Below are 23076 nucleotides of genomic sequence, written 5' to 3'. Positions count from 1 at the left end.
CTACAAGAGACGGACCAGCTTGAACCAGCCATGCATTGTACTTAACGGCGTGGGTGGGGGCTTGTCTTACCTGTTTCTAAGTGTCACACTACTGGGTATGTGTGCATTGTCTCTAAGTATCACCTCTGTGTGTGAATCTGTGTGTTGTGTCTGTGTCCTGGGAGTCTAGACTCTGTGTGTGTGTATCTATGTGTGTGTCCGAGGTTGTTGTGTACCTGTGTGTTTGTGTACCAAAGCTGTCCTGTTTCCCTGAGTGTCCTGCTTTTGTGTGCGTGTCTGAGAATTGTGTATCTCTGGGTCACAACTCTCACTTTATGCAAATGTGAGGAGTGGGAGGGGCGTTGTGTACTTGTGTTTGTACATCTAAGGGCTATTTCTCTGAGTGTGTGTCTATGTGTTCATGTGTCTGAGGGCTGTCCTGTCGGATTCCCTGAGTGTCCTCCTCTCTATGAGTCGGTCTGTCCCAGGGCAGTCGCGTTGTCTCTCGGCGCCCCGCCCCTGCGTGCGCGTTGGGAGCGGCCTCAGACTACAAGTCCCGGCAGCCCCCGCGGCGCGCGGGCGGACGTGGGGCCGCAGAGGGCGGGGCGGGGCTTGGCGGTGCGCAGAGCCTGACTGCGGCATCTTCGCCGCCGCTCCAGCCGCCGGGTCCTGCAGGTGTCCCGGGCCGCCCAGCCCCGCAGCGCCCCGCGTCCCCGGCCTTCCGCCTCGGCCCCGACCGCGGGGCCTCGCGACGCCCGGGCCCGGCGATGAGCGCGAGGAGCCGCCATGAGCGCAGGTGAGCGCGCAACCCCAGCCGACAGGAACCGGGCGCGGTCCCCGGACCGCCCGTCGTCGCATCTGTCGTGGGGGGACACCCCCACCCCGGGGGCGCGGGCCGAGGGAGCGGCCCCCGGGACATCCCCGCGCCCGTGCCCTCCCCCTTCCCAGAGAGGCCAGGAGACCGGGGATGGCACCGCGCAGAGCCGTCCGCTCCGCTCCTTCCTAAAGCCCTGGGAGACGAAGCGCCTGGCGCCGCCGTGCAAAAGGATAATCCGGGGGCCGCGGTGGCGGGGCGCGGGGAAGTGTCCCGGTGCAGTGACGGATGTCCAGGTGGGGGAAGAGACGTGGAGGCTGCTGCATCCAGGGCCTCTGAGCGGTTGTTCCTCTTGGCTGAATGAATGAATGGGGTTGTAGAAGCCAAGGCTCCTGAGTCCCTGGATCCGAGTGCCCTGGGGCACAAATGCACTCCTGATCCCCTGAGTCAGGCCCCCAGAGCAAGCCTGTTAGCACGCCGGTCCAGGGACCACACCCTCCATATTACCTGTCCCAGGCTCTGTGCCTGGAGGCCACCCTTTCCAGAGTCTAATTCTACCTGCTTCAAATGGTGCCAGTAGACCTCTCATGTTTAGAAGGGTCTCATTTCCACGTGGGTCACTCAGAGCCTAGACCTCAGCCAAGGGCCACCAACGCTTGAGCATCCTCTCTGCAGCTGCAGACCCTTCATTCAGGTCTCTCCCTCCGGTCTCCCACCTTACTCCCCCACCCCCCAACTCTAGGGTGCACCCAGGGTGAGGAAGGGGAAAGGCTGAGGAAATATGGTCCCTGGACTCCAGATCCAAAGATCAGGGAGCTCCTGGCAGATTATCCCTCACACTCAGCCTGGCCCAGGAGAGGAGCTTCTGGCCACAGGAGAAGCACAGCAAGGGAGAAGGCAGCAGTGCTGCCCTGGGCCTCTGCCAGGTCATCAGCAGGAAACCGATGCTTCCGCAGGAAACAAGAGGTTCCCAAATGGCTTTGACGCCAGCCCCTCCGCTCTGCAGTGCTCGTGGCATTGCCCCAGGGCCGGGGAGTCAGACTAGGTTCAAGTCTAATCTTGACCACTCAGAGCTGTGTGACTTTGGACATGTTAGTCAACCTCTGTGCCTCATTTTATTTTATTTTATTTTATTTTATTTTATTTTTATTTATTTATTTAGGCTGCGTTGGGTCTTTGTTGCTGCGCACGGGCTTTCTCTGGTTGTGGCGAGCGGGGGCTACTCTTCGTTGCAGTGCATGGGCTTCTCATTGTGGTGGCTTCTCTTGTTGCAGAGCACGGGCTCTAGGCGCACGGGCTTCAGTAGTTGCAGCACGTGGGCTCAGTAGTTGTGGCTCGCAGGCTCTAGAGCACAGGCTGAGTAGTTGTGGCGCACGGGCTTAGTTGCTCCGCGGCATGTGGGAACTTCCCGGACCGGGGCTTGAACCCGTGTCCCCTGCATTGGCAGGCGGATTCTTAACCACTGCACCACCAGGGAAGCCCCTCTGTGCCTCATTTTAAATGGGAATCCTAATCCATACTTTTGGAGAGGTGGCTGTGAGGATGAACTGAGAGGAATGTGTTCATTTAGACCCACTCATCTTCAGCTTCTCCCCTTGCAAGCTGTGTGACCCCAGGCAAGGGATTTTGAAGCTGTGTTCCTCAGTTTCCCCCACTATAAAATAGTCCCTCCCTCAGAGGGTTACACGTGAAGATCAGTCGCTGTTATTCAGAAGAGCAATGCAGTCAGTGATTTGTGAAAGTATTCTCATCCCAAGCAGCTGGCCTGAGCTGGTGGTACCAGAAGAGATCAGACACTGCTCCGACCTTCCTGTGCCATCCCTGGGGAGACTGCAATGCGAATAGAGATAAACAAGCCCTTCTGAGTGTTTTGACAGATGTTCTGCAAGATGTTGCTGGGAGACTAGAGTGTTCCACAGATGTGACTTCCTCCTTCAAGCTCCCTTCCCCCTTCCCCAGGTTGACGGGGAGAGCATCCTTGTGAAATGATGGGTGTGTGAGAGACACAAGGAAGAATTTCCAGAGGCAACATTGTTTAGGTCCTGGGGGAAGTGATCCAGTGAGGGCAGCTCCAGATGGTCTCTGGCAGGACCCTTCAAGAAGAGGCTTGTTCCTCTGTGCCTCCCAGCCGACCCGGAGGCAGGAGATGGACACAGTGATTCCTGCACCATTGCTTCCATGCTCTGTTATGTCAGTGAGGTGTACAACCTTCATTCACTGGTTCATTCATTCAGTAAATGGTTCCTGGGCTTCCCTGGTGGCGCAGTGGTTAAGAGTCCGCCTGCCGATGCAGGGGACACGGGTTCGTGCCCCGGTCCGGGAAGATGCCACATGCCGCGGAGCGGCTGGGCCCGTGAGCCATGGCCGCTGAGCCTGCGCGTCCGGAGCCTGTGCTCCGCAGCGGGAGAGGCCACAACAGTGAGAGGCCCGCGTACCGCAAAAAATAAAAAACAAAAATAAAAATAAAAGGTTCCTGAGTCCCAGCCACATGCCGGGCACTGTGAGCAGGAGGGCGTTGACACCTATGCAAGCCTGATGTGTTGGTGTCGGTGGGTGGGGTGAGGTGGGCAGAGAGGATTTTGGAGCAAGGCCCCTTCCAGCTGCGAGACAAATTGGTGGGCACACTGCCTCTCTCAAGGCTCGGTTTTCTCATCTGTAAAATGGGATAAGTTGCTTGATTGTTGCAGGAGGAAAGCAGATCGGCAGGAGCAAAGTGGCCCACGCTGGGTCAGTGCAGTGTGCTGCAGTCACATCCCCAGCACAGCTGCTGGCCTGACGGTTTGAAGGCCTGGGGAAGATCTGTTGAGTGCACACAGGGGAGCAATGGCACAGCTGTGGGTTTTCAGACAGGGCAGTGGGAGTGTAGAGGGGAGCCTGAGAAATGGGTCCGAGCGGAAGCCACACCTCCTTGGCAGGGGAGCCAGCAGTGCCCGCCTGTACAGGCCTTGCTTCAGGAACTTCAAACACCCCATGTGCCAGCTACTTTGGGGTTATGATCCTAGAGGTGGGAAGCGGAAGCCTGGAGAGGCGGAGTCATTTGTGAGAGAGCCAGGAGCACAGTTACTGACGGGGACGACAGCGATGGCGCTGGCGGTGCCGTGGTTGAGAGCGTGGACCCTACAGCCGCACTGCCTGGGTCCACGTCCCACCGTGTCCTGGCTGTGTGGCCTTTGGGCAGCTTACTTCACCTCTCTGGGCCTCAGTTTCCTAATCTGTAAAATAGGGATAAAAATAGTCCCCACTTCACAGTGGTGAGGAATGAATGAATCGATGTGTGTAAAGCCCTTGAACAGTGCCTGGCCTGTGTCAGCCCCTGATAGCCCTGAGGTACTCTTTTTGTTGTTGTTGTTGTTTGGCCGCGCCGAGGGCTCGTGGGGGATCTTAGTTCCCCAACCAGAGATCGAACCCATGCTCCCTGCAGTGGAAGCACGAAGTTCTAACCACTGGACCACCAGGGAAGTCCCCCCTAAGGTGCTCTTTTTCTTACACCCCAGAAACCGCCCGAGAAGAGCCCTAAAGGGGGTGAAACTACCCGCCCTGACCCACTCAAGGAGCAGGTCTCCAGGGCTGGAGAGGGGCTTTGGCAAGAAGGAGAGCTGGGACTGTGGCCTTTGGAGGAGGGACAAGAAAAGGGCTGTGGCTTGTCGGTGGCCAAGGACCTGAGAACCCAGGTTGCCAGACCGGGTCAGTTGCCCTGAATGCCTGTTGTTCTGCCCCACAAGACAGGATCCAGGGCGAGCCTCCCCTGGCCCCTGCACAGCACACACACACCAGAGAGCAGAAGGGCCTCGGCTGTTGTCTGCGGGCTGTTGTCAGGAAGGGAAGGAAATCATGCCCTGACAAGCCTCGCTCACAAGCTGGACTGGGCCGGGACCAGAGAGCAAAAGGGACCACCCCAGGGGACCCAGGCTGGGATCTCTGAGCCCCAGGGCAGAAGGCTGACCAGGCCTCCTGCCCTCTGGCTTTGAGACTTTACCGTTGGCCAGACACCCGGATGGTTGAGAGCTACAGGCTTCGGGTGTATGTGTGGGAGCGGTGTATGTGTGTGAGTTCCCCAGAGACCAGGCCCTTTCTGGAGCTGGTGGCAGCTCCATATATTTTCTGAGTCACCCAGTGGACACGGGAGGGATTGACCGTGGGCGGGGCTTGGGTTAATTTGGGTTTTGAGTCATCTTGTTTGAAAGAGGCCTCAGGCGGCAGAGGGCATATGCCCTGTTCTCTGGAAGTGCCCACATTGGCCCCCAAAACACAAGATCTGGGCTCTGACTTCCTGGCTTCACCATTTACCAGGGGCCTTTGTGACTCTGAGCCTCGGTTCCCTCATTTGTACAAATGGGAAAAATAAGAGTCCCCTCATCGTGTTGCCAGAGGGTTAAATGAGCTAATTCGCGTGGAGGGTTAGAGCAGCTCTTGTCACCTGGGAAGTGCTTAATGGATATTGGCTGTTCTTATTATGGTAATTACCATAGTAATTACTATCACAGTCCTTATGTGGAGATATGGGGGGCTGCGATAGGACAGAACAGACTCTGCGTGGTCTGATGGGAATTAAAACCCACCCTGGGACTTCCCCTGTGGCACAGCGGTTAACAGTCTGCCTGCCGATGCAGGGGACACGGGTTTGAGCCCTGGTCCAGGAAGATCCCACGTGCTGCGGAGCAACTAAGCCCACGCGCCACAACTACTGAGCCTGCGCTCTAGAGCCAGCGAGCCACAACTACTGAGCCCGTGTGCCACAACTACTGAAGCCCGTGCGCCTAGAGCCCGTGCTCCACAACAAAGAGAAGCCGCCGCGATGAGAAGCCCACGTACCACAACGAAGAGTAGCCCCCGCTCGCCGCAACTAGAGAAAGCCCGTGCGCAGCAATGAAGACCCAGTGCAGCCAAAAAAAAAAAGAAGAAGAAGAAGAAACCCCACCCTGGAGTCAGCCTGCCTAGGATTGCATCCTGACACTACCATGTACTTGGCTGTGTGATCTTGGGCAAGTTACTTAACCTCTCTGAGCCTAATTTTCTCTGAGCCTAATTTTCTTCTATAAAAAGGGGATAATTATTGTGCTTACGTGGCAGGGTCATTGCGTTAGCCATGTAAGAAGGACCAGGAGTAGAGCCCGCACATAGTGGGGCCTTGGGAAATGTTGACTAGCATGGTTGCTTTGGGGCTTGGAGAAGCTGCAGAAACCCAAGTGTCTGGGGACAGAACAGCTGAGGGGCTGGGGATGTTGTGACGGGCAGCTGCTTGGGACACCCTGGGCTTATTGGATGGAACTTTCAGATCAGGCCTCTGCAGGGCTCTGGTTGGGGAGGAGGAGTAGGGAGCCCAGAAAACCAGCAGGTGGCCCCCCACCTTCCCTGCTTTCCCATCCCCCTTAGTGAACTTCTCCAGAGGTTCCTGGGAAACATGCAGATGCTCAGCACCACTGCCATTGTGCCAGCAGGTCTGGGAGGGGCCCAGGCATCTTCATGTCTAACAGGCTCCCCAAGAGGTCCAGGGAGCACGGTTAGAGAAACCCTGACAGAGGCCATGAGCCCCACCCCGTCCCGGGCCCCAGAACACCCACTGTCTGCTTGCTCTGCTAGGACTGCAGCACTACAGCAGGGGAGGCAGAAGAAAAAAAAGAGTTTCTACAGTAGAGATGCCCACTGGTCTTCCCTGAGCCACAGTTTACCCATCTGTAAAATGGGGGTGATAGTGGGCCCTTCCTCACAGAAGGAACCTGTCAGCTGTTCAGCTGGGCCCTGGCACATAGCAGCTTCTCTCCTTGAGCCTTGGGGGCTTGCTCAGCTCACCCCTCCTCTCCAGCCCACCCCCAGTGACTGGGTTCTTCCTTCCTCCTCCCCCCATTTCACCTTCAGAGTGAAGCTGCCCCTTTCATGGCTGCCCTGACATTTTATCAGTCCAGACTCGACTTCTCAGCATCTCCTCACTGCCAGGCCTGTGCTGGGCATGAAGGTTGAAAAAAGATGAGCAGGGACTTCCCTGGTGGTACAGTGGTTAAGAATCCGCCTGCCAATTCGGGGACACAGGTTCAATGCCTGGTCCGGGAAGATCCCACATGCCACGGAGCAACTAAGCCCATATGCCACAACTACTGAGCCTGCGCTCTAGAGCCCGCATGCCACTACTCCTGAGCCCACATGCCACAACTACTGAAGCCCACATGCTCTAGGGACCACATGCCACAACTACTGAGCCCGCATGTTGCAACTACTGAAGCCCACGTGCCTAGAGCCTGTGCTCTGCAACAAGAGAAGCTACCGCAATGAGAAGCCCGCGCACCGCAACGAAGAGTAGCCCCCGCCTGCCGCAGCTAGAAAAAGCCCGCGTGCAGCAAAGACCCAACGCAGCCAAAAATAAATTTTTAAAAATATAGTAAATTAAAAATAAATAAATAAATAAAAATGACGTCTAAAAAAAGGAAAAAGGATGAGCAGCCCTGTCCCTGCCCTCAGAGTGGAGACCAGATGGAAAGCGGGACACAGAGCTCCCAGGAAGCTAATAGCTGGATGTGTGGGGGGGGTGCTCTTGAAGCTTAAAGTGTTCAACAGGCCCCGTCCCCCGACTCTGGGCCCACATGGAGTCAGAAATCGCCAGACGCGCAAGGAAACAAGGTACTACGGGTGAGGACCAACAGGACAGCCTGGTAACAGACCCGTGAAGACTCGAGTTACTGGATTTATCAGACCAGATTTATAAAATGACTGTGCTTAAGTCGTGGTTAAAGAAAGAGGGAGGAGCCCCCCCAACCCCCCCCCAAATGACATTTCTCCCTTCTGTCCACAGACAGCAGCCCGCTCATGGGCAACACGCCCGCCGGTTATGGGACCCTGACGATAGAGACATCTATAGATCCCCTCAGCTCCTCAGTTTCATCCGTGGTACGTGGGCAGGGGAGGGACAGGGGCAACTCCAGGTGGGGGTGATACCCAGGCCCACCCAGATACCCTGGCATCCTCCGCCAGCCCCCGCCCGCCCCACTACCTTGGCCTGCTCTCGCCTATGTCCACAGAGGCTCAGCGGCTACTGTGGCAGTCCATGGAGGGTCATCGGCTATCACATCGTGGTCTGGATGATGGCGGGGATCCCTCTGCTGCTCTTCCGATGGAAGCCCGTGTGGCGGGTGCGGCTGCGGCTCCAGCCGTGCAGCCTGGCCCGCGCCGAAACCCTCGTTATCGAAATAAGAGACAAAGAGGTGAGAGACGGGAGCAGGGGGCGAGCCTGGAGCTGGAGAGGGGTGGCGGTGGCTCAGGGTTGCGGGGTGGAGGATGCTCGGGTTCTCAGCCCAACCTGGCCGCTGACATTCTGTGGGACCTTACACAGGTGCTTCTCCTCCCTGGACCTCAGCTTTCCCATCTGAGCAGTGGGCAGACGGGACCGGGTGGGTGATTCCCGAGGAGGTCACCTCTGTCCTTGATCCCTGCCTCCTCCAGCAGGGGCCACCTGGCTGTCGGGTGGGGCCAGGGAGGGGAGGGGTCTCTTCCAGGACTGAGTCCACACCTCCGTGTTCCAGGATAGTTCGTGGCAGCTCTATACTGTCCAGGTGCAGACTGAGGCCATCAGCAAAGACAGGTGAGGCAGCCCCATCGCCCCTTCCCAGGAGCCCCTGCTCCCCCTGCCCTCCCCCCACGAAGGCTCTGATCCCGGGGCCTCCCATCCGAGAGAGGGAAGGTGGCTCTGTGGGGATGGGAAGGTGCTGGGGCAGCTCCCAGGGCTCCACGGTAACCCCACCCCCGTCCCCAGCCTGGAGCTGCCCCCACAGACCCAGGCGGAGGACGGCCGGAGCCAGGCAGCTGTGGGGACACTACCAGAGGGGACATGGAAGGACACCGCCCAGCTCCACAGGACCGAAGAGGCAGTAAGTGGACAGCTGGGTTCTGGACAAGCCCTTGCCTGTCTCTGGGCCTCAGTTTCACACCCTGTACAATGGGGACTGGACTCCAGCTGTCCTCCGGACACCTCTGGTTCTCTTGTCCCGATCGTGCAGGATGCTGGCCGATCACCTTTTACCCCTCCACGCCTCTCCCGCCTCTTCCCTGTGCCCTCGCCCTGCCGCCCCCCCACTCTCCTCCTGGAGCCGCCCCCAGCCCACCTCTCCTCTCTCCCACCCAGCAGCGGACGCTGCGTTACTACCTCTTCCGGGGCCAGCGCTATGTCTGGATCGAGACCCAGCAGGCCTTCTGCCGAGTCAGGTAGGGGTCAGGGCCGGCGCCGCTACACCACGCCCACAGTGGGTGCTGCATTGGGCAGGGAAGGTGGCATGAGGTGGCCCAGCCTGGACTCCCCTCTCAGCTCTGTGCCTTGGCCCCCTCAAATTGCTGAGCCTGTCTGTAAATAGCTCATGAAGGGAATCCCGGCCTCCTAGGGTTGTTTCGAGGGTAAAATATATTACTGTCATGTAAGGCTTGGCACGGCCCCTGGCCTGAGGTGGCAACACGGCTGTGAATCAGACCGTAAGCTCTGGACTTGGACCTTCCGTTTGGCATCTTGTACCGGCTCTGCCACCTACTAAGTGCTTGATAAATACGAGCTCAGTTTATGTCTTAGTTTGAGCCCCGAGAAGCAGACCTCAAGACGAGGATTCAAGTGCAGGGAATCTGTTTGCAAGGTGATGCCAGGAGACGTAGGGGAAGTGAGGCCGGGAAGAGAAGGCAGCCGGTGGAGGGGGCTTGACGTGGGCACCTGGAGCACGGTCCCTTGGGGATCCCTTTGAGCCAGTGTAGAGCACGCACCTCAGGGTGCCCTCTCCCAAGGAGTGAGGAAACCAGGGGGTACGTACCCATCACCTTCCTACTGTTACCAGTTGCGGAATACATGAACTCTTGCACAACTTCGGCCTTCCTAGCTCACGGGCAGACCATGCTTATGCAGCCAGGAGAAGCCCTCAAGCCAGGACAGGTGTTTCCAGTAAGAGGCTGCACCGCGCAAACGTGAATTCCAAGGGGGTGTGGGGAGGGCACCAACAGCCTCTGCTACATGAGAGGAATAGCAAAACTCACTGACGTGGGACTTCCCTGGTGGCACAGTGGTTAAGAATCCGCCTGCCAATGGAGGGGACACAGGTTCGATCCCTGGTCCGGGAAGATCCCACATGCTGCAGAGCAGCTAAGCCTGTGCGCCACAACTACTGAGCCTGCGCTCTAGAGCCCGTGAGCCACAACTACTGAAGCCCCGCATGCCTAGAGCCCGTGCTCCGCAACAAGAGAAGCCACTGCAATGAGAAGCCCATGCACTGCAACGAAGAGTAGCCCCCACTCGCTGCAACTATAGAAAAGCCCACACACAGCATCGAAGACCCAACGCAGCCAAAAAAAAAAAAAAATCGCTGACCTTTGTCACCTAGTAAGTGCCAGGAGCCATCCAAGCACTTTGCAAAACATCTCATTTAATCCACCCGTAGCCCTGTGAGGGAGATGCTGTCAGCGTCTCCATCTTGCAGATGAGAAGTCTGAGGCCCAGAGAGGTTAAGTGACTTACCTAAGAAGGCATCATTGTAAAGAAAGCTCTAAATGTCACTAAAAAATAGCAGCTGTTGTCATTGTTAAGTATTATCATTATCTCTCATCGTTTTTCCTGGGTGAGATGGTTTGGGGCCCGATCAGAGGAACAGAAGGAAAAAGTTAGGCCCAGAGTTCGTGAGGGACCAGCTTTCTCCCGGGAGCTCGGTGTGGCAGAGGTGGGCCAGGAGGGGTGGGGGGTGCGGAGCTCAGACCCCACCACCCACATGAGTGCCCACCCTGTCCTCCCAGCCTGTTGGACCATGGCCGCACCTGTGACGACCTCCACTGCTCCAGCACCGGCCTCAGCCTCCAGGACCAAACCGTGAGGTGGGTGCTGCCCTGAGAGCTGGGGTCCCCTCTCTTGCCCCCCTGGGTGTGGCCTTCTTCCAGTCACCTGCCTTCTCTGGGCCTCAGTTTCCCCAGCTGGAAAGTAGGGAGCTCCGTCACCGCTAGAGCGTCCAGCTGCCACAGCCCCTCCATCTGATGGCCCTGCCGCTTTTCCTCTTACAGGAAGACCATCTATGGCCCCAACGTGATCAGTGTACCAGTCAAGTCCTATCCCCAGCTGCTGGTGGACGAGGTAGGGCTGTCCCTGGGCCCCGCCCCAGCTCTGGCCTGAGCTGGCTGTGTGACCTGGGCCAGGGGCTTGCCCTCTCTGGGCCACCCTTACAGAGGCAGATTCTACCAGCTGTCCTCTTCTCCGTGGTGGAGAGCTGTCTCAGAACCAGACCCAGTCATCTCAGGGAGAGGAACTGGAAGTTCTGGTCCAGGCTGGGGCTGGGGATTAGAGGCCAAGAGACAAACCCACACAGCCTGGGCTCCTGCTGTGTGCCAAGCGCCAGGCTCCAGAGTCTGGGTCCTTTCCGTGTATTACCCACTTTCACGCTCCAACAGCCTCATGGTAGGGACATTCCGTTCACACATGAACCGGAGCTACAGGCGGGGGACGTGGCATGGCCAGGGTCACATGGGGACAGGGAAGCCAGTGACCTGGACACACCGAGAGTACACTGCTCACATCCCAGCCCTCTGAGCCAGGGGCAGACACCTGTGAGACAGAGAGGAGGCCTTGGAGTCTGGCATGATGTAAACTCTAGTCAGCCACTTGGGAGCTGTGTGGTTTTAGGCAAGTGACTTAACCCTTCTGTGCCTCAGTTTCCTCAGCTGTAAAATGAAGCTGATGGTAGCATCTGCCTTGTGGAGTTGTCCTCACCATCGTATGACATTTAGATGATGTGCTTAGCAGGGGCCTGGCGTGTAAACACCCGTGTGTCCTCTTTAGAGCAAAGAAGCTGGTGGCTCAAGGGACATCTGGACAGGACTGACCAGGAGACAGGCCTGGCTTTAGTCCTTTGGCAACTGCCAGGCCCTCTGCTTCCGTGGGCACAGGAGGCCCAGCCTGTGGCTGGGCTGCCCTGGGGGACCTGGGCCCTGACGCTGCCTCCCCGCCCCTCCCCCAGGCACTGAACCCCTACTATGGGTTCCAGGCCTTCAGCATCGGGCTGTGGCTGGCTGACTACTACTACTGGTATGCCCTGTGCATCTTCCTCATCTCCATCGTCTCCATCTGCGTGTCGATATACAAGACCAGAAAGGTGTGCGGTGTGAGGTGGATGGGACAGGGCAGGCGGTGTCCGAGGGGACCTCCACCCACCCACTCCCTGCTTGTCCCCCTGCCCACAGCAAAGCCAGACTCTGAGGGACATGGTCCAGCTGTCTGTACGGGTGTGCGTGTGCCGGCCTGGGGGAGGTGAGAGGCTGGGGGAGGGAGGGAGGCTGGGGGAGGTGAGAGCTGGGGGAGGGAGGGAGGCTGGGGGAGGTAAGAAACGGGGTGGAAGGGAGGCTGGGGGAGGTGAGAGGCTGGGTGGGGGAGGTGAGAGGCTGGGTGATGGAGGGAGGCTGGGGAAGGAAGAGAGGCTGGGGGAGGGAGAGAGGCTAGGGGAGAGACGAAGGCTGGGGGAGGCAGTGGGGGAGTCCCCTCCAGGCTATACTGAGGCCCCTGCTTGCCCGAAGAGGAGGAATGGGTCGACTCCAGTGAGCTCGTGCCGGGAGACTGCCTGGTGCTTCCCCAGGAGGGTGGGCTGATGCCCTGCGATGCTGCCCTGGTGGCTGGCGAGTGCGTGGTCAATGAGAGCTCTCTGACAGGTCAGTGCCTGCCCCTGGCCAGCAGCCTCCCATCCCCCCTGCCGGGCCACCGAGCCTCTCTGCCTTGTGTCAGAACTGTTAGATGGAATTCTCTTTTCCCTTTGCTCAGGTAACAGTCCCAGCCTCAGTGGGTCCTACCCCTGCAGATGCTGGGTGAGGCACTGCTACTCTTTGCCAGGCAGTGAGCTCAGGGCTTTACAAAGGTTAAGCCCTCTCGTGTCAATATCTTATTTGAACTATAAAAGTAACGCAGCTTGTTACAAAATAATTCCAACAGAAGGAGAACACCGGCCCCCCACCCTGGCCCCCGACTCTGCCCATGCTGTACGCTCACAACTCTTTCTGGCTCCCCTGAGAGATGGTTCCTGGGAACTGGCTGCACACATCCCAGGATTGTCTCACTGTGTCTGTGTCTTTTGCCCTCTCTGAGCCTCAGTGTACCTCTCTGTAAAATGGGGGCAGTGATTTCTTCACACATAGTTACAAGCGTTAAATGAGACCTGGGGCTTCCCTAACAGTTCTAGGTATAAGGCTTGATCTTGTTCGTGGGAGGGACCAGCATGGGCCTCATACCACATCCCTCCCAGGGGAGAGCGTTCCAGTGCTGAAGACGGCCCTGCCGGAGGGACCAGTGCCCTACTTCCCAGAGACCCACCCGCGGCACACGCTCTTCTGTGGGACCCTCATCTTGCAGGCCCGGGCCTTTGTAGGACCCCATGTCCTGGCAGTGGTGACCCAGACAGGTAACGAGTCTGGGAAGCGGGGAGGGATGCTGGGCCCAGCACCTAGAGGAGAGGTGACACATAGCCCGGCAGGACCCATCTCTACCACTGCCCTGCTGTGCGGCTCAGGCACGTCCCACCCCTACTTAGGATTGGCTGGAGTGGGCAGGGACGTGGTAAGAAGGAAGGAGCCCACCCCTTAGGAAGAGAGCAGTGCTGTACATCTCCAGCAGGCCCCTGCCACTTGTGAAAGGGACCCAGTGTGTCACCAGATTTGACATTTTTCAGCGAAAGCCACACATCTGGATTTTAAGTGAAACCACCCAGTTTGTATATGGTACTACTAATTCCTTATTTACTAAGCTTATGAAGGCTGGGCAAGGCCTGTGGTCATCCCGTGTGACCGCCAGACTGGGTGATTGCTGACCCCAGGAGCATCATGCCTTGCAACCCCAGAGGTGTGGATGCTGTGGGGGAGGGGTGGAGTCATCCTGACCCTCAGCTTCCCCTGCCTCGGTCTCCCCATCTCCTCCCAGGGTTCTGCACGGCTAAAGGGGCCCTGGTGAGCTCCATCCTGCATCCCCGGCCCATCAACTTCAAGTTCTATAAACACAGCGTGAAGTTTGTGGCTGCCCTCTCTGTCCTGGGTGAGTGGCCCCCTGCACCCCACTGTGCCAGTGGCCCCCGGAGCCCCGTGCCCAGTCCCGCTGAGCCCCTTGCTGTCTCCTCAGCTCTCCTCGGCACCATCTACAGCATCTTCATCCTCCACCGCAACCAGGTAAGCCTTGGGGGCCGGGCGGGGGCTGCCACTGGGGGCCCAGGGCCCACCCGGCCTGGCCCTTGGCATTCACAGTGCCCCCTGCCAGGTGCCTCTGGACGAGATCGTGATCCGGGCTCTGGACCTGGTGACGGTGGCAGTGCCGCCCGCCCTGCCTGCTGCCATGACTGTGTGCACGCTCTACGCCCAGAACCGGCTGCGGAGCCGGGGCGTCTTCTGCATCCACCCGATGCGCATCAACCTGGGGGGCAAGCTCCGGCTGGTGTGTTTCGACAAGGTGGGGGCCGTGGGGTGGGGGACACGGCCAGGCCCCCCACACCCACATCCCTCATTCAGCAATGTTGACTGAGGGCTTGCTGAGCCCAGAGCCCCGCCGCCTGCCCGTGCACCCCTGCTGTGAACACTGGCCACCGCCAGGTCCTGTCCTGGGATGGAAACACTCAGAGGCACCCTCTACCCCCAGCTCCCACCTGCATCAAGCTCACAGTCTGGAGCATGAAATGTCTAAAATCATTTAATTTGTTTGTTTGAGAACCATTGAGGGCCTACTGGGTACCCAGGGCTGCTGTCAACACTGGGGATCCAGCAGTGACCCACACAGAGATGTCCCCACCACCATAATGAGTGAACCAGGGACCACAGAGCTGCACATGGTGATGGGTTCTAGGGAGGAAACAAATGGGGTACGTGATGGGTGGTACAGGGGGGTCACTCCCTTAGAGGGCAGTCAGGGAAGGTCCTTGGTGACCTCTGAGGGGTGGACCACACTGAGAGGAGAGCAGGGCTGGCAAGGTGGAGGGGGAGAAGTAGAGTGGCTCCTGGCTCCTTGGAGGAACAGACCAGTGTGCCTGGGGCTCGGGGAACAGTAGGGGTGGGGGGCAAGATGAAGCGGGCAGAGCCCTGATCCATCAGAGGCTGGCGGGCCCTCGTGAGTTTTGTTTTTTTGGGGGGGAACCCAGCTCTGGTTTATTAGAAAAGGTGTGAGCACACCTGCACCGATAGGAGCAGCCCTACCCCCCCCCCGCCCCCCGCCCCACACCCGCGCCTCCCCCACCCTGGGCTGTAGTGCCTCTCAGGGCGCCGCCTCGAGTGGCCGGGACAGCAGGGTCTCCAAGCCCTGGCTGCTCCCCACCCCAGCTCCCTGATAGATTTATTGCACTTAAGAAAAAGAAAGCTCTGATCCTCTGATCTCCCCCACCCACCCCAGCCCAGGCCCTCACCCCGCCTGGGGCTGCTCTACAAATTCCAACCACCACCATCACTCACCGCTTCAGTTATTTAAACTGAAAGGGTGGAGCATGACCATCTTCGAAGAGCTCCCAGGCTAGCGAAGGGGCCAGATGTGTAACTGAGCCATTGGAATGTGTTATGGGAAAGGCAGGCATCCGTTCACTCATTCATTCACTCATTCATTCATTCATTACACTGAGAGCTGTACATGGCCAGGCCTTCTTCCTGGTACCACAGTGAACAAATGATGGAGTAGTAAAGAGGCCATGGGTGGGAGCCCCGAGCCAGCGCTACCTGACCCAACTGTAGGGTTAAAGAAGAAGACTTCCTGGGGGAAATGATGCCAGACCAAGAAACACTGCGGGTTGGGGAGGACAGCCTGGCAGAGGGACCTGCTTGAGCAAAGGTCCAGCTCTGGCTCCTGGGGTTCCCATGGGCCCCGCCTGGCCAGGGGTGTGGGCGCCCACCGCAGCGGGGCACAGCTCACCCCAGGACTCATCACTGGCCCGCCCGCTTGCCCCCTGCAGACAGGCACACTCACAGAGGACGGCTTGGACGTGATGGGTGTGGTGCCCCTGAAGGGGCAGGAGTTCCTGCCGCTGGTCCCAGAGCCCCGCCGCCTTCCCATGGGGCCCCTGCTCCGGGCACTGGCCACCTGCCACACCCTCAGCCGGATCCGGGACACCCCAATGGGTGACCCCATGGACCTCAAGATGGTGGAATCTACTGGCTGGGTGAGGAGGCCAAGCAGGTCCGCCCCCTGCCTCTGGGCAGCCGAGCCCTAACTAAGCCCACCCAGTCTTCATTCTAGGACTTCCAGGGGGCGTCTCTATCATGCCCACCACCGAGAATAACAATGGCCACGGCCTAGTGCTGAGCACCTACCCTGTGCCAGCGCTCTGCTGCACGGGCCTCATCTCATGTACTGCTCCCCATAGCCCCAGGGAGGTAGCTTAAAACCTGCTTCACGAAGGAAACTGAGGCTGAGGGAGATTTGGAATAACTTGTCCAAGGTCACCCAGCGGCTTGTAAATGGCAAAGCCAGAGTTTGAACTTGGGTCCTCCCAACTCCAAAGCGCACGTTCTTGACTTCTGTTCTATCCAGTCTCCCATGAAGGAAGTCCTCCATGAGTTTAACTTGAGTCTCTCCCACTGCCTCTCTCCAAGGGCCAAGGATTGGCTGGCCCAGGCCAAGCCTGCACCCGGCCCCTTGATGCCAGTGTTCTCTGCCTGCCTCCCAGGTCCTGGAGGAGGGACCAGCTGCAGACTCGACCTTTGGGACGCAGGTCTTGGCAGTGATGAAACCCCCGCTTCAGGAGCTCCACCTGCAGGGCGTGGTGAGCTGAGGGGGGTGCCTGTGGGCCGTGGGCTGGGAGGGGTGGGCTCCACAGGCCAACCCCTCAGCTGCCCCTCCAACCCTACAGGAGGAGCCCCTGGTGCCGGTCAGCATCCTCAGCCACTTCCCCTTCTCATCGGCTCTGCAGCGCATGAGCGTGGTGGTGGCGTGGCCGGGGGCGGCTCGGCCCGAGGCCTGCGTCAAGGGCTCCCCCGAGCTGGTGGCAGGCCTCTGCGACCCCAAGACAGGTGAAGGGGGAGGGCCCCAGAGTCTGCAGGTCGGCACTGGCACGGAACTGGGTGGGCGCCCAGCCCGTGTCGCTGCCTGCACCTCCCCGTCCCAGTGACACCTGCCTCTCCCTGGCAGTGCCCACCGACTTCACCCAGATGCTGCAGAGCTACACAGCTGCTGGCTACCGCGTGGTGGCCCTCGCCAGCAAGCCACTGCCCATCGCACCCAACACGGAAGCAGCTCAGCAACTGACGAGGTGGACCCTGGGCACTGAGCCTCCGGCCTCATGTGGGCAGAGGGGGGCAGAGCCCAGGGCCGATGCCCCTGCCCAGTGGCTGGGGGACGGGTCGTGGCCACTGCATGACCTCTGAGCCGGCTCTGCCCACCCTCCAGGGACACAGTGGAGTGGAAGCTGAGCCTCCTGGGGCTGCTGGTCATGCAGAATCTGCTAAAGCCACAGACGACACCTGTCATCCAGGCTCTGCGGAGGACCTGCATCCGCACCGTCATGGTGACAGGTACCAGCAGGGCCTGGGTTAGGAGGGCAGAATCTACCTCATCCCAGGCAGAGATAGGGGTACCTGGCATCCCTTCCCGGGGCATCTCTTTGGGCCCCTGCCTCAGGCCTGGTCCTTTTCAGACATTTCAGGTACCTTCACAGTCTCCCTCCTGAGTGATAATTGTCACCCCAGTTGACAGATGAGGAAAGTGAGGCTCAGAGGCGTAGAGTGACTTCCAAAGAGTCTGGGGCTGGTGTTGGACAGCCTGGGTTCCAGCTCAGCTGCTGGTGACCTCTCCCCAAGTTGCAGTTTCCAATGGGGGAAGTTAGGTCAGCCTCAAAGGTTGTGACAATTTCATGGAGCAAGAAAAGAAAGATTCAGGGGACTTTCCTGTGGTCCAGTGGTAAAGACTCCTCACTTCCAGTGCAGGGGGCATGGGTTCAATCCCTGGTCAGGGGACTAAGATCCCACACGCCACATGGCATGGCCAAAAAAAAAAAAAAAGAGGTATATGTAGAACTCAAACCCAGACTCCCAGTTTCTCCTAAGACCTTTGATCCCTAGTTTTATAGACAAGGAAACCCAGGTTCAGAGACACTGATACCCTGCCTGAGCTCACTCAGCCAGTCATGGCAGACAGACTCTGTCCGGCCTCAATTTTCCCATCTATACGTGTCAGGGTGAGGATGGCCCCACTCAGTAGCAGCTGGACCCTGACCTTGTCCCATACCCCCAGGGGACAACCTGCAGACGGCGGTCACCGTGGCCCAGGGCTGCGGCATGGTGGGCCCCCAGGAGCGCCTGGTCATCATCCACGCCAACCCCCCTGAGCGGGGCCAGCCTGCCTCCCTCGAGCTTCTGCCGGTGGAGTCCTCTGCAGCCGTGAACGGGGCTCAGGTGAGGCTGACCCTGAGTTCCGCCACAGACCCCACCCAGGACCCCACCCCTGTGTCAGCTGTCCCGGGCCCCAGCTCTCAGGGTGGGCAGGGGGAGCTCAGCGGAGCTTCCCGGGCCCCCAGGATCCTGACCAGGCCGCAAGCTACACCATGGAGCCAGACCCCCGATCCAGCCACCTGGCCCTCAGCGGGTCCACCTTCGGTGTCCTTATGAAGCACTTCCCCAAGCTGCTGCCCAAGGTAGGGCTGCCCCCGGGCCTCCCTGGTCGCCCCACACCTCGCCATGCTCTTCTCCCTCCTCTTGGCTGCCTCAGCCCCTCCCCTGTCTCCCTGTGCTCCCAGGTCCTGGTCCAGGGCACCGTCTTTGCCCGCATGGCTCCCGAGCAGAAGATAGAGCTGGTGTGTGAACTGCAGAAGCTTCAGTGAGTGCCTATGTGGGGGGGGCCTGCGGGGGCCTGGCTGGCCCCTATGTCCCTGCTTCCCACCCCAGGCGTTCAGGAGCCATCAGCCTCAGAGAGCCCAGCAGGCACCCCCGGGTCTGTCATGCTGACATGACACCGCCCTCAGTAGCTGCAGGGGACTCGTTCTGAGAGTCCCTGCAGATGCCAACGTCCACAGGTGCCCGAGTCCCTTATGTAAAATGACGTCATACAGTCGGCTCTCTGTATCCACGGAAACAGACCCCGTAGATATGGAACCTGTGGATACAGACCCTGTGGCTACTGTAATTGCACCTATTTACTGAGCACTTACTGCGTACCACTTACTGAGCATTTCCCAGGCACCCAGCGGGCAGTCGGGATGCAGCCGTCCCCGTGTCCTGCCAGCCAGCCCAGGAGGTGGGTGGGCCATTTCGCAGCTGAGGAGGGCCCTCCTGGGCTCAGAGCCAGCACGTGAGTCCAGGCCACGCCTGCCCTCCCCTCTCCGACAGGTACTGTGTGGGCATGTGTGGGGATGGCGCCAACGACTGCGGGGCCCTGAAGGCGGCTGACGTGGGCATCTCGCTGTCCCAGGCCGAGGCCTCAGTGGTCTCGCCCTTCACCTCAAGCGTGGCCAGCATTGAGTGTGTGCCCATGGTCATCAGGTGAGGCGGGCAGGGGCCTGGTGGGGGGCGGGGTCTCGGCAGGGCCTGTCAGCCGGCCTGGGCCCCCTCATGCCCATACCCACTCCCCAGGGAAGGTCGTTGTTCCCTGGACACGTCGTTCAGCGTCTTCAAGTACATGGCCCTGTACAGCCTGACCCAGTTCATCTCTGTCCTGATCCTCTACACGGTGAGTATCTGCAGGCCCCGTGCCGGGCCCGGGGCGAGGACCTCAGCAGCGTGGTAAGGAGCCCGGCAGGCTCTGGAGTCGACAGCGTGGCCTCAAGTCCTGCTCCAGCCGCGTGGCTTAGGCGCTCTGGAGCCTCGGCAGTGAGGCTTGTCTGAGATGATGAGAGCACTGAGCACCTGGTGCACAGTAGGTCCTCAGAGACGGGAGCAGCTGTCCTGTGCTAGCGTTTCACCCCTGTCCTCTGGGAGTTCCCCATCTGCAGGGGGGCCTGAGGCAGAGCCCGGGCAGGGGTGAAGGAGGCAGAGGCAGGAGCGGGACCCCCGAGGCCTCTGCCCTTTTCCCATGAATCCGCCCACTCCCCGCTCGCCCTAACTCAGACCTCGACTGTGCCTCCGGCCTCCTGTCCAAAGAGTATCACCCACTCCTCTGCTCAGAGCACGCGTTGCTCGCCCCCACTGGAAGCACGTGACGCCATGGGGCACTGCAGGCCTTGTGCCAGCTTTTGTCCCTGTGTCCACCTTAAACCTAAGGGCAGGAACTGCGTATCCTCCAGAAACCTTGGGGCTCCACAAGGCAGACCTCAGCCTCCCTCTCAGGCTGGTAGTTCTCATCAGATTTAGGCCTCCCCAGGTCAGCGGGGATGCCTTCTCCCTCAGACGGGGAGAGGGGCTTCCTGAAGGCAGGGCCGTGTCTCCTTCATCAGATTGGGAGTTCCCAGAGGCAGGAGGGTGCTGTCTGCCCATCAAGTTGCAGGGCAAGAAAACACCTTCCCCATCAGACTCCTTAAGGGCAGGGCTGGTGCCTGCCCCATCAGACTAGGAGCTATTCTCCCCTCCGGCCTCCCTCCCTGCCGCTAGGTCAACACCAACCTGGGCGATGTGCAGTTCCTGGTCATCGACCTGGTCATCACCACCACGGTGGCGGTGCTCATGAGCCGCACGGGGCCAGCGCTGGCCCTGGGTCAGGCGCGGCCACCAGGGGCCCTGCTCAGCGTGCCCGTGCTCAGCAGCCTGCTGCTACAGGTGGCCCTGGTGGCCAGCGTGCAGCTGGGGGGCTACTTCCTGACCGTGGCCCAGCCCTGGTGAGTAGCGGGGAGCTCGCCCCAGATCCCACCCATGCCCCGTCCTCCTCGCCCTCGCTCCCTGACTCCCAGTCCCTGTGCCCCCAGGTTCGTGCCTCTGAACAGGACGGTACCCGCGCCAGACAACCTGCCCAACTATGAGAACACCGTGGTCTTCTGTCTGTCCAGCTTCCAGTACCTCATCCTGGCCATGGCCGTGTCCAAGGGGGCGCCCTTCCGCCGGCCGCTCTACACCAATGGTGCTGCTGTGCTGGGGGTGGGATGTGCTGGGTGGGGGTAATGGAGGGAGTGGGGGATGTGATGGAGGGAGGGGGGATGTGATGGAGGGAGGGGAGCTGTGATGGAGGGAAGGGGGATGAGAGTGAGGGGACGGGGGATGAGGTGGAGGGAAGGGGGATGAAATGGAGGGAGGAGGGAGGAGAGAGAGGGAGGGGGGATGAGATGGAGGGGGGATGTGATGGAGGGAGGGGATGAGGTGGAGGGAGGGGGATGAGATGGAGGGAGGGGGATGAGGTGGAGGGAGGGGGATGTGATGGAGGGAGGGGGGATGTGATGGAGGGAGGGGGATGTGATGGAGGGAGGGGGGATGAGATGGAGGGAGGGGGATGAGGTGGAGGGAGGGGGGATGAGATGGAGGGAGGGGGGATGCGGTGGAGGGAGGGGGGATGCGATGGAGGGACGGGGGATGCGATGGAGGGAGGGGGGATGAGATGGAAGGGGGATGAGGTGGAGGGAGGGGGATGAGGTGGAGGGAGGGGGGATGCGATAGAGGGAAGGGGGATGAGGTGGAGGGAGGGGGGATGAGGTGGAGGGGGGATGAGGTGGAGGGGGGATGAGGTGGAGGGAGGGGGGATGAGATGGGGGATGCGATGGAGGGAGGGGGGATGAGGTGGAGGGAGGGGGGATGAGGTGGAGGGAGGGGGATGAGATGGAGGGAGGGGGGATGAGATGGGGGGATGCAATGGAGGGCGGGGGGATGTGATGGAGGGAAGGGCTGTGGGGCTGGTGCCTGTGGGGTCCCGTCGGGCATGGGTGTCAGTGTGTGGGGCTCCCTGGCTGACGGACTCCCCCACCCCCAGTGCCCTTCCTGGTGGCCCTGGTGCTCTTGGGCTCCGTCCTGGTGGGCCTCCTCCTGGACCCTGGCTTCCTGCAGGGGCTGCTGGCGCTGAGGAGCATCGCCAACACCTACTTCAAGCTGCTGCTGCTGGGTCTGGTCGCCTTCAACTTTGTGGGGGCCTTCATGCTGGAGGTGGGGCCTGCCCCGCGTTGGGGTGCGAGGGGGCTCTGGGGGTGGGGCTCAGCCACAGCTGCCCCCCTGCGCCCTCCCTGTCCCCGGCAGAGCGTGCTGGACCAGTGCCTCCCAGGCTGCCTGCGGTGGCTCCGGCCCAAGCGGGCCTCCAAGAAGCGCTTCAAGCAACTGGAGCGGGAGCTGGCCGAGCAGCCCTGGCCACCAGCCGCTGCGCCCGGGAGGTAGCGCAGGCCCACCGGCCAGCACCCTAAACACTGGATCTCCCTGCTTCTGAGCCACCGCCCAGGACCCGTCTCCAGAGACACCACTGCCATTGCTCCTGCAGCCCTGAGGTTGGCGGTTGTCACACTCATGTCCCACGTCTGCCCGGCCCAGCCTTCCCTGCCCCCGCCTGGGGAGATGCTAACTATCCTTGTCCCCCACTTCGGACGCCCCATGTAGAGACAGCGGCCACTACCCGCACTCAGAGCCGCTGTCAGTGTAGCAAATAAAGTCATAATATTTTCCTGCCTCGGCCTGCCTGATGCCACTGACCTGGGTGCCCCTGGCACATGTCTGCTCCCGGCATCCCCTGATTTTTCAGATCGTGTTGGACAACTCCCCTCTCTGAGCCTCCGTTTCCTCATCCGACAGTCATATCTCCAGGTTGAGCACGTGCCTGGCGCTCCGTTCAGTATTTTATAGGCATCATCATTTAATCCTTATAACTGTGGAGTACTGCCGCCGCCTTTTTTATTTATATTTTTGGCCGCTCCGCATGGCTTGCAGGAGCTTAGTTCCCCGACCAGGGATCAAACCCGGGCCTGTGGCAGTGAAAGCACTGAGTCTTAACCACTGGACTGCCAGGGAATTCCCAGTCCCCCTTTTACAGATATGGAAACTGAGGCTTAGAGGTCACGCAGGTAGTCAGAGCTGGGACCAGATTGCTTTAACTCCAGAGTCCACACTCTTAACCGTCCTACCCTCCTGCAGGGACAGGAGAGAATGGGCTTGACTCAGACAAGTGCCAGCACCTACAAGGCATTTAACTGGGGCAGTTCCCTGCTTTCCCCACCTCCCGCATCCTGGGATACATTTATGGTCCAGTTCTTCCCTCAGATGCAATCCAGGCTCTGAGCCCACGTTTCCCAGCCAGAACCACGTGCGCCATCCCCCGGGGAAGGGTGGGTGCTTCTGACCTCATCCCACCAGTGGGACCCTCGCCAAGCCCTGCTCTGGAGATGCAGCTCCGTCATCTGGTCCATCTGTGCTGGGCAGGGGACAACAGGAAAGAAAAGCCCCCGCCAACCTCATTACTGGAAGCTAGCACCACCTCCAGCCCACCCTCATAGGAGCTCAGCGAATGT

The 23076-nt window shown here is 59.8% G+C and overlaps 1 protein-coding gene across 2 annotated transcripts; it reads left to right on the top strand.

Annotated features, from left to right (window-relative positions):
• The first annotated feature begins 599 nt into the window (after positions 1 to 599).
• ATP13A2 (ATPase cation transporting 13A2) lies at positions 600 to 22049 on the top strand. Of its 2 annotated transcripts, none has more exons than XM_060089040.1 (29): positions 600 to 775; positions 7578 to 7672; positions 7804 to 7986; positions 8305 to 8363; positions 8535 to 8649; positions 8907 to 8983; positions 10541 to 10618; positions 10802 to 10871; positions 11752 to 11886; positions 11975 to 12041; positions 12305 to 12436; positions 13024 to 13179; positions 13695 to 13805; positions 13890 to 13936; positions 14025 to 14213; positions 15694 to 15900; positions 16408 to 16503; positions 16591 to 16750; positions 16869 to 16989; positions 17127 to 17251; positions 17970 to 18130; positions 18253 to 18369; positions 18472 to 18551; positions 19061 to 19213; positions 19304 to 19400; positions 20258 to 20481; positions 20569 to 20720; positions 21561 to 21730; positions 21821 to 22049. In XM_060089040.1, the coding sequence occupies exons 1-29, from the start codon at positions 766 to 768 to the stop codon at positions 21953 to 21955; spliced, it is 3522 nt and encodes a 1173-aa protein (XP_059945023.1). In that variant the 5' UTR covers positions 600 to 765; the 3' UTR covers positions 21956 to 22049. The 2 variants fall into 2 exon arrangements, with proteins under 2 accessions (XP_059945023.1, XP_059945022.1); XM_060089039.1 differs by having other exon boundaries at positions 8904 to 8983.
• The last annotated feature ends 1027 nt before the right edge of the window (positions 22050 to 23076 follow it).

This window comes from Mesoplodon densirostris, chromosome 2, assembly GCF_025265405.1.
Source record: "Mesoplodon densirostris isolate mMesDen1 chromosome 2, mMesDen1 primary haplotype, whole genome shotgun sequence".
Classification (NCBI taxonomy): Eukaryota; Metazoa; Chordata; class Mammalia; order Artiodactyla; family Ziphiidae; genus Mesoplodon; species Mesoplodon densirostris.
The sequence above is the reverse complement of the archived record's forward strand: the minus strand, read 5'-3'. Positions and strand labels throughout refer to the sequence as shown.